The sequence below is a fragment of the Coffea arabica genome, chromosome 7e, assembly GCF_036785885.1.
Source record: "Coffea arabica cultivar ET-39 chromosome 7e, Coffea Arabica ET-39 HiFi, whole genome shotgun sequence".
Classification (NCBI taxonomy): Eukaryota; Viridiplantae; Streptophyta; class Magnoliopsida; order Gentianales; family Rubiaceae; genus Coffea; species Coffea arabica.
The window spans coordinates 27,040,943-27,051,528 of NC_092323.1; the positions used below are offsets into that span (position 1 = coordinate 27,040,943).

The following is a 10,586-nucleotide window of genomic DNA, read 5'->3' on the forward strand; positions in this document are numbered from 1 at the left end:
TGATAGTTTGATATGGTGTGAAATGGAGCCTTTGTGTGTTAGTTGTGGTTATTTGCGGAAAATTTCAGATTTGTACGAAAAATTTCAGTTTTAGGGTTTCAAATTTGAGGCTTTCTTATGGTTGGTTATTGAGCTCTTAATTGGTTAAGATTTAAGGGTATTGTGGCCCTAATTAGGTGTGTTTTATACCTTATGATTTGTATGTGAATAAGTGGTTGAATTGAGATGGTATTGGTGTTGTTTATAGGATGGAAAATAAGGAAATTAAGGGAAAATGTTATCCAATCTTTGAGAGCATTTGATAGTTTTGTTATGTGAAATATTGAGGTTATACGTGCTAGTTTCACTTGCCTATGGAAATTCCAGCTTGTGTAGGTCAATATCAATGTTAGGGTTTCGAATTGGGGTTTAATTATGATTGGTTTTGGAGCTATCTATTGGCTCAAATTGAAGGGGTTTTATGACTTAATTAGGTGTGTTGTATGGCTTATGATTCGTATGTGTAATTGTAGTTCTATACAAAGGTTAGTTTAGAAGTGTAATTTCAGTTTTACCTTGTTTATGGACTCAACTTGGACTGCAAATTTCTCTATATTTTAGACCGAACCAGCTTTTGGACAAAACATGAAAATTTTAGATATATGAGTTAGCTATCTACCTACAAAATTTCAGATCGATTGGAGTACTGTATCATGTGAAATGATCGAAATACCCTTGACTGCCCTTAATCCCTGTTTCACGGACAGTTTTCATTTTTCTCTAAGATCTCGGTTTTTAACCATGAATATGTATAATTTGGCTTTAGAGGTTTTCATAAGAAATGTTGGTATATGTCTTAGCTTCGTAACGCCATAAGATTCGTTTCAATCGGATAAGTGTAGTTTCAATTGTGCTTAAAATGCCAAAAGGTGATAGGAACTTGATGCTTTTAGATTTCCTTTTGTTTGACATGATATTTGTGATCTAGGGCTTGGACTTGAACAAGGCAATGATTTATGATAGATGAGGTTCATGAGCTGTGGTTGGTGAGTGATTTTACAACTATTTGCAAAGTTACTTTTCGAACTATTTCTTGCATTGCATACTCGATTACATATCATGTGTGCTTGTGTGTGTGCCATGAAATATTTTGGCTCCAATGAGTTCTTGGGAAGTCTGGTGCTTAGAACCAACGTCTCCACCACTGTTTACCTGGAGCACAATGGCTCTCTATTACTGTTGGATTGTTAATTGATCTATTTGAGCGTTGGATGTTTAAGTACAATGATTTTCCTGGCTCACAAGAGCAATATACGTACATTTGATCATTGAATCATGATATCATCTAAATGCATTATTGTGAAATGTACTTGATTATTGATTTTACTGGTCATTCGCTGAGCTTGTAGCTCACCCCAAAATATATTTTCCCCCTCCACAGGGCTTGAGGCAAAGGAAGCGCGTGTAATGAGTTATTAGTATGACTGGAGGAAATATTTCATGTACAGCTTGAATTTAGTTTTCTCTTGTGTAATAGTTAGGATTGTATGAATGTTTGGAATTGAACGAATGTATGTGTACGTTCCATGCTTTGGAACTAGTATTCGCTTCACTTGTGATACGTAATTCATGGAGGATTTGATGTATCATTTGAGATGTACCTTGTAAGTTATTTGAACTCTGTAGTGAGTGAGTGAGTCCTGGTGAGAGCTGGACAGGCAGTCCACCGAACCCTTTGGTTCGCCATAGGGGGAGGTGGGACTATCACAACATAACTATGTTTATCTCTCGATTAATGCATGTCTTTATGGTTGTTTAAACTTTATTTGAACCTGTTAGCAAGATCGGGTAAGTGCAGCATTTGAACGAAGAAAGAAAGTTTTTGGCGGAAAAATTGTTCATCGAATCTGGCTGCATATCCGGCCAGTTATTGGCCGGATTGGCAAGGGAGATTTGAAAATTTTTTGTTTCGCCACTGCCTCGAATCCGGCCAGCAAGCCAGCCAGATCTTGGCCGGATTGTGACGTGGCCTCAGTGCATTCATTTTGTTTTCAATTTCCGTTGGAATGTTATATCAAAGTTCTATTGTATCTTTTAGTTTAGCTAATTTGGTTGCCAAAATTTTGATTTCTTGAAGTCCTTTTAGCGTGTTGTAGGGTTTATGTATGTTTCGGATCCGCAGTCCCGGCGAGAGCTGGCAGGCGGTCCGCCTAACCCTTTGGTTCGCCTTAGGGGGAGGTGGGGCTGTCACAAGTGGTATCAGAGCTCTTATCGAGCTCGTGCTGGGAGAGGGTTCTTGGACTGTGGGGATTGGCTTGTTAAGTGTGGAACAAATGTCTATTGTTGGGAACAAATGTCAGGTAGGAATCTCTAATATGGGTGATTTACTCTTGGGACCGGCCGGCTCGAGTTGTGAATTATCTTATTGTGGATTCTTGTACTTGAGTACCAAATACTTTTCCTAAGGGAATACTTGTGAATTCGGAAGGGGTATAGTCTTGTGTATGATAAGGTGACTAGAAACCATAAGTGATTTTGAAATAAATTTTGATGACAAAGGTCAGAGTATGAAGGATTCTTGTATTGGACTTGACATTGACCGTATTGAGGAGATTGGAACGAGGGATGCTATCTCAAATTTGCCCAATAAAAGTTTAGCTAGGGTTTTGATAGATAGTGGTTAGATTTGGACTGTAATAGTTGCTGTGGATGTTTAACGTGTTAGTTTTGAAAACCTATTTTGTTTCTCCTATTAATGTGCACATTGTTATGTGTCTACTTGATTTTCCTATGGACTACTTTAAACTACATATGTAATTATGTCGTGCTATACCAGATAAATATATTTTGGATTCTTGATTGACTACCTGTGTCAATGTGCCTAACTGAACCCTATCCTCTGAAATATATATATCTATATAATGGAAAGAAAAGCTAAGAAAATGATATTTCGGCTTCTGTGTAGATTTAGACGACCTCGGGTTTAAGGAAGGGTTATTGGAAATCTGTGACCGACAAAATCGAGAACCTAGGGTCGAGAGAAGGGACCAAGTAGTGTAGGCCTATGTCTTAGATTCGAAACGCTATAAGATTTCTTTCAATCCGAGAGGTGTAGCTTGAGTTGTAATAGGAAATGTAAAAAGGTGAGAGGAACTTGATGATTTTAGATTTCCTTTGCTTGATATGATATTTGTGATCGAGGGAATTGGACTAGAGCTAGGAAACTATCTATGATGGATGAGGATCATGAGCTGTGGTTGGTAAATGATTCCAAAATTATTTTCAAATTTATTTTCGAACTATTTCCTGTACTATTTTCTTGTGTGTGTGCCATGCAATGATTTGGCTCAAATGAGTGCTTGGAAATCTTGTGCTTAAAACCAATGTCTCCATTTTAATGACAATTGACTTGAATATGGGAGCATCGATGGCTCATTTTACCGCTTGACTGATACTGGAATTTATTGGAGAGTTGCCTGTTTAAGTACCATGATTTCCCTGGCTCACAAGAGCAATAAATGTACATTTGATTATTGATTCATGACACCAGCTAAATGCACTATTGCGAAACTTATTTGATTATTGAGTTTTCTGGATACTCATTGAGCTTTTAGCTCACCTTAAAATATTTATTTCCTCTCCACAGGACTCGAGGCAAAAGAAGCACTTGTATTAACTTGTTAGTGTGATGGGATGGGAGATCTCGGGTATATTTTGAATTTCGATTAGAGTGATCTTTAGTGCCTGAGTGACCTTCGAGAACTATCCTGACTTGATTAGGGCATGAATGAGGAGAAGCTCTTGTAAGATAGAAGAAATCACTGTAGCATCGAGTTTTGTGAGCGCAAAAGTGAGAAATTTTGAGGACGAAATTCTTTTAATGAGGAGAGAGTGTGAGGACCCGTAAAATTTCCTTAGTTTATATTTTTTATTTTATTTTTTGCATGTATTTTCTTTACTTTACTTTATAAGTGTAGTTTTTTAAATCATTTTTCTAGAATAAGTTAGTTCATGTTAAGTTTAAAGTGTGATAAATTTTTGACGAATAGGTAAAGTTTTGCATAAAGGGATATTATTATACAAGGTGCTAGAGGATTATTAGAGGTTTGTTATACGATGTAACCATTGGAAGACAAAAGGATTAGAGAATACACTAGAAAGGCCAAGTGTCACTACCCCATTGGAAGTTGGACTTTGATCCAATTTTCTTCACTTTACTAAAACTAATTTTGACTCCAATTTTCTTCATTTTTCATTGTCTTGGCCGGCTGTTAAGAGAAAAAATAAGGGAGAAAGAGCGCTTCATCTTGTACCATCCTTTCTTGTCTAAATCTTGAGTTTCAACCGTTAGTTTTGCAAACTACTCCATACGAGTGCTCTCTAAGGAAGTTGGAAGGAGTTGGTGGAATTATTTTGGAAGAATAAACTCTAAGCCACCATCTTTCTTGAGGATTCAAGGTACTTTGCCTGGAAAATCCCTCTTTACTTCTAATAATTGCATATTAGTGTATTATGTGCTAGATGGACATGCCTAAAGAAATTTCCAACTTGGGTGCAAAAATCCCATCTTTAGGGTTTCTAATTTGAGCCACCATTTGGTTGTATTTGAAGGGTATTGTGACCCTAATTAGGTGTGTTCAATAGCTTGTGATTTATATGGGAAATTGTGGCTGAAATGAGATGAGATTGGATGTTGATGTTAGGTTGGAAAAGTAAAGAAAAACAAGGGAAGTGCTGCTGAATTTTTTGCAGGAACCCTTGAGCAGTTTTGGAAAATTTGCTATATCTTCTGGTAGAAAAATCGGAATTGAGTTCCGTTTATTTTGTTTTAAACTATATTCATAGAGCTATAAACCTGGAAAATTTCAGACCCTGTTTCTGTCTGTACGATTTATGGTGATTTTTCAAAGTTGACTGAAATTGCATACCTGTTCTGTCTTTTACGGGATAAAACAACATTTTGAGGTTTGAATTTGACTGACTTTTGATCTGAATCTTGTAAATGTGTCTTCTGAGAAATTGTACTCCTTTGAGTCTATTTTCCGATAGTATAAATTTTATCAATTTTGGACTTAAGAATCTTGAGATATGATTTTTCAAATGGTGGTGCGCAAAACTGGAAAATCCTGTTTTCCTAAAATTGTCCTTACTCTCATTTTCCACCTTAAGTTTGGAGTTAGTAAATCATTGTAGGTATGGTTTTGGGCAGAAGCGAAGAGTTTTTAGATCTTTCATGTTTTTAGGACCAATTACTACCTTTTCACTCCAAAACTATACTTTTGTGTTGTATTGGTAATTTACTTGGTTAGGCATATGACTCGTAATCGAGTCTCAAATGTTTTACCTTGGTGGTTTAGGACGCGCCGATGATCCAAGTACTTCGGGTGGAACCGTTTGAAATTGTTAGTTTAAACTGGTGAGTGTACCACTCCCTTAAATTGGTGCTTATCTGATTTATCTGTACTTGCAATTTGCAACCTGATTATCTGTGACTTCTGTATACTCTATATGAAACGAGGGTGTACTTTATCACACTCGTCTCTTTCGTCTGTCTGTTCTGGTTCCGGTACACGTTTGACTCTGTTATCTGTATCTGTTTTGATGTCGTTTGGAGGTTTGTATCCAACGATCCTTCTGTGACTTTTGAGCTCAAAAACCTGTGGCTAGTTACTCGAGTCGAGCCAGTAAGGGTCTGGTCAATTAGATAACGAACCACGGTAATCTGTTTCTGGGAAATCTTTAGGTATTGGAGACTCTGGATTTTTGGTATACTTGAGTATTACCACCCACTGTTACTGTTAAGGTGTTCGAGCCCGGTAAGGGGAATGTTTGGTGGATGAAATTTGGCGTAAAGTGGTGCTCTATTGGACTGGTTACTTTATTTGAAAGTTGACAGAGTGTCAACTGCTGTTTGATCAAAATCTGGTGAAGCAAATGGGAATTTGGCTCCTGAGAGCCACCTGTATCCTTTCGATTTGAATCACTGTATTTAACTGTTTTCTGTTCTATCTAATGTGGGTATATGATTGATGAAAATAGAGTAACATGATTCTTTACTGCTTGTACTTCTGGTACCTCATTGAGCGTAAGCTCACCCCCTTCCCGTTATCTTTGTTTTCCTTACAGGGGACCAGCTTTGAAATCATGATTTTGGAAGAAAGGGTCGAGCTAGTGTAAACGTTCTTTCGTTAAGCTCCTCTGTAACCAAAACCCTAAATGGATTTTGTATAAGTACGGATATTTTGACATATACTTCAAGTAAATCGTTGAAGACACCAATGTATATATTTTGGCAAGTACATAACTATGTTTATCTCTCGATTAATACATGTCTTTATGGTTGTTTAAACTTTATTTGAACCTGTTGGCAAGATCGGGCAAGTGCGGTATTTGAACGAAGAAAGAAAGTTTTTGGCGAAAAAATTGTTCATCGAATCTGGCCGCATATCGGGCCAGTTATTGGCCGGATTGGCAAGGGAGATTTGAAAATTTTTGGTTTTGCCACTGCCTCGAATCCGGCCAGCAAGCCAGCCAGATCTTGGCCGGATTGTGACGTGGCCTCAGTGCATTTGTTTCGTTTTCAATTTTCGTTGGAACGTTATATCAAAGTTCTATTGTATCTTTTAGTTTAGCTAATTTGGTTGCCAAAATTTTGATTTCTTGAAGTCCTTTTAGCGTGTTGTAGGGTTTATGTATGTTTCGGATCTGTAGTCCCGGCGAGAGTTGGGCAGGCGGTCCGCCGAACCCTTTGGCTCGCCTTAGGGGGAGATGGGGCTGTCATAGGGAGGTCTTTTCGGGTTGCTAAAGCTAGTGATTTTTTTTATTTTATAGGTTCTGCGGGTTTGTTTGATAGGGGTTTCTCTGGGTCGAACTTTACTTGATGTAATAATCGCCACAGTAGAGCGAGAATTTGGAAGCGGTTGGATCGTTTCTTGCTGAATGAGGCATGTTTAGATTTACATTTATCTGTCACGGTTTCTCATTTGGCGCGACATCCATCGGATCATGCCCCGTTGCTTATGGCGGTGTCTACCCGGTTGGATGGCAAACCTCGGTGTTTTAGGTTCATTAATACTTGGGCTGACCACGAGGAATTCTTCGGGTGGTGAAGCAGTCTTGGGGGCAGGAGTGTGTGGGGCCGCCGTTGCACATCCTTTGTTCGAAGCTGCAATGCTTAAGGAGGAGTATTCAAGTGTGGAATAAAGAAAGAGTTGGGAATTTCTCTGACAATGTTAGGAAGGCGGAGGCAGAAGTGGCTAGCTTGGACCAATGTATGGCAGGAGAGGGATCTGATAATAATCAACTGCGGTTACATCAGGCCCAAGCTCGGCTTAGTCGTGCATTAGCCATGGAGGAAGCCCTATGGAAGCAACGGTCTAGAGTCAAATGGCTGTAGTTGGGGGATAGGAACACAAAATTTTTCCACTCGGTGGTGAAGCAATGGTGCATGCAAGCAGTGATTCATGGGGTACAACACTCCAATCAAGAGTGGGTGACTGAGGATGCGTGTATCGGGGCTGAAGCAGTCAAGTATTTCTCTTCTCTTTTTTCAATGGAGGAGGCTCCAGCAAATTCAGAGGTGCTTGAGGTCATACTAAAATTATTGTCGGAGAAAAACAATGAGCATTTACAGAATATTCCATCCTTCGATGAAGTTCGGCAAGTGGTCTTTGCGATGGACGGGGATAGTGTCGCTGGTCCAGATGGGTTCACTGGCAAATTCTTTACCTCCTCCTGGGATATAATTGGCAGGGATGTCCATAGAGCTGTGCAAAGTTTTTTCTGTGGAGAAGAGCTGCCGCGGCGGGTAACTGCTACCTCTATAGATTTATTGCCAAGGTAGCGCGTCCAAAGAGTTTTTTTGAGTTTCGTCTGATTAGTTTGTGTAATTTTGAGAACAAGATTTTTTCTAAGATTCTGCCGGCTCGGCTTGCGGCTATCCTTCCCAAGATAATTTCCACGAATCAAAGTGGTTTCGTCCGGGGGCGGTTAATCTCGAATAATTATTTGTTAGCTCAGGAATTGATTTCCAATATGGGTAGCAAAGCAAGGGGAGGGAATGTGGCACTGAAGCTGAACATGATGAAAGCTTATGATCGGGTAGTATGGCCTTTTTTGCTCAATGTGCTTAGGGCTTTTGAGTTTGGAGAGCAGTGGATTGATATGGTTTGGCGGCTCATTGTGAATGTCTGGTTTTCAGTGGTTGTCAATAGGTCTTTGTTTGGCTTCTTTAAGCCAGCAGGGGGGCTGCGCCAAGGGGATCCGCTCTCCCCAGCATTGTTTATCATTGGGGTCGAGGTGTTGTCGAGGTCACTAAATAGTTTGCCATGCTATCGAGGGTTTCAGGGATTTTTCGTTAAAAGGGGTTGTCCGCTAGTGACTCACTTAGGATATGCCAATGATGTGCTTGTTTTCTCTAGTGCGAATGTGAAATCTTTAAAGCTATTGAAGCGGGTTTTGACAACCTATGAGGCAGTTTCTGGGCAAAGGATCAATGCGGGGAAAAGTTGTTTTTTGGTGCACCCAAAGGTATGCCCCTCCAAGAAGATGACCATTCAAAGGTTAACTGGTTTCATGTATAAGCCTTTCCCGATTAAATATCTAGGGTACCCCTTTTATTGTGGGTGACGGAAGAAAGACTACTTTAGGGGCTTGTGTCAAGCAGTCCTACTTCGCCTTTAGTCCTGGAAGAATAGGGTGCTGTCTTAGAGAGGGAAGATAGTGTTGTTGAAACATGTCCTCTCATCTATGCCTATTTATCTGTTAATGGCAGCATCTCCTCCCAAATCTATTTTCCAGGAGCTCGAGGGCATGTTTGCTAATTTTCTTTGGGGAGCTACAGAGGGGGGTCCCAAGTGCCATTGGATTCGGTGGAAGGATTTGTGTGTGTCGCATGAAGAAGGGGGTTGGCTTGCACCAATTGGAGGATGTCTATACAGCTTTCTCAATCAAGTTGTGGTGGGATCTTCGGGCTAATACATCCCTGTGGGCGGATTTTATACAGGCTAAGTTTTGTCCGGAGGTGCACCCGAATCTGGTCTTTGGTGATAAAGGTTCAGAGGTATGGAGATGGATGGTGAAGTTGCAGAATATTGTTGAGAGGCATATCAGATGGATAGTTCGATCCGAGAGCTCTAATTTTTGGTTCGACAATTGGCTTGGTTCAGGAGGATTGTCAGACCGTTTTGATAGTGTATCCGACCATAAGGTTGTGGACTTTGTGCAACATGCTACCTGGGATGTCCGAAATATTTCACAATGGGTACCTTCGGAGATAGTTGCTGAGATTGTTCGAGTCGATCCACCTACCGAGCCGCTTCCTGACCTGATGATTTGGAGACCAGAGCATTTAGGAGTCTGTATGGCGGCCTGGTGGCAAGGGAAGCAAGGAAATAAGTTTCTAGAGTTTATCCATCAGGTTACCCCCTTGTTGATTTGCTGGCATATATGGAAGGCTCGGAATGGCATGAAATATGACATCAAGATGATCGAAGGGGTCCAGCTATGTTATTGTATTTTTATCGATCTTTTGGAGTTGTTTAGGGTACAGTTCCCGGAATGCCGAGTTTTGTCGATATCTTGGATACAATTTTATCTGGAGATCTCGAGCTGGAATACGGCAGTATCTCACATGTTGGTTAAATGGGTACGGCCCTCACATGAAGGCCTAAAACTCAACATGGACGGGTGCTCCAAGGGTAACCCTGGGGTGAGTGGTGGTGGGGGGGTGCTTTGGGAGGCAAGTGGTAGGCTGATCCTAGCGTTTTCGTGTAATTTGGGTATAGCTTCGAGTATGCCGGCTGAGGCCCGGGCTCTGCTTTTTGGGGTTTATGCCTTCAGCGGGATTTTGATGCATTTGATGTTGAACTGGATTCCTTGGTGTTAGTGCAAATTCTAAATCGGACATCTCGTTGCCCATGAAGTATTTATAAGGAGGTACAACAGTTGGTTGGTTTGGTGTCTCATTTTTCACAGGTTCATCACTGTTATCGTCAAGCTAACCAGGTTGCAGATATATTGGCCAATGAAGGTTGTCGGTATGACCGGGAAGAGATCTACTTGGAAGCTTCAGCCTTACCCCAGTTAGCGAGAGGAGTATTTCACCTAGATAGGTTAGGAGTTGCGTTTATTCATCAGATTAGAAGATATGTTGTAAGGGAGTAGTACTCCTCATCTATGGCCTTGGAATAAAAATAAATAAATTTTAATAAAAAAAAAGGTCAAAATCCGAACCCCTGTAAAAGGGATTTTGGCAAAACAAAGAAAAGGAACAAAAAAAAATCAAAACTTATAGATGCATGTCAAACCTCGAAAAAAAAGAAACAACAATGAATCAATAAAATCCATATAGAGAATTAATAATATTTTGTGCTTGGTTCAGAAGAAAAGTATGACAAATATGTCAACTTGTTATTTTGCTTCTTTTGTTCCTACATAAAGGAAATTGGTCGCCGGTGTATCGCATTCGATGTCGGCTGGCCATGAAATAAACTGAGCGTTCTTGTTATACTAATAATACATTTAACAAAATCATATTATTAGAATTATTGACAAATTAATATGTTACATTGTCAAAATGCATTTCTTAATAAAGAAGTAGATTTAAA

The 10,586-nt window shown here is 39.9% G+C and overlaps 1 protein-coding gene across 1 annotated transcript; it reads left to right on the forward strand.

Annotated features, from left to right (window-relative positions):
* Positions 1–8,013: 8,013 nt before the first annotated feature.
* On the forward strand, positions 8,014–10,143 carry LOC113700770 (uncharacterized). The gene is made up of 3 exons (XM_027221217.2): positions 8,014–8,508; positions 8,753–9,688; positions 9,955–10,143. Exons 1-3 carry the CDS (start codon positions 8,014–8,016, stop codon positions 10,141–10,143), a joined length of 1,620 nt encoding a protein of 539 aa, XP_027077018.2.
* The last annotated feature ends 443 nt before the right edge of the window (positions 10,144–10,586 follow it).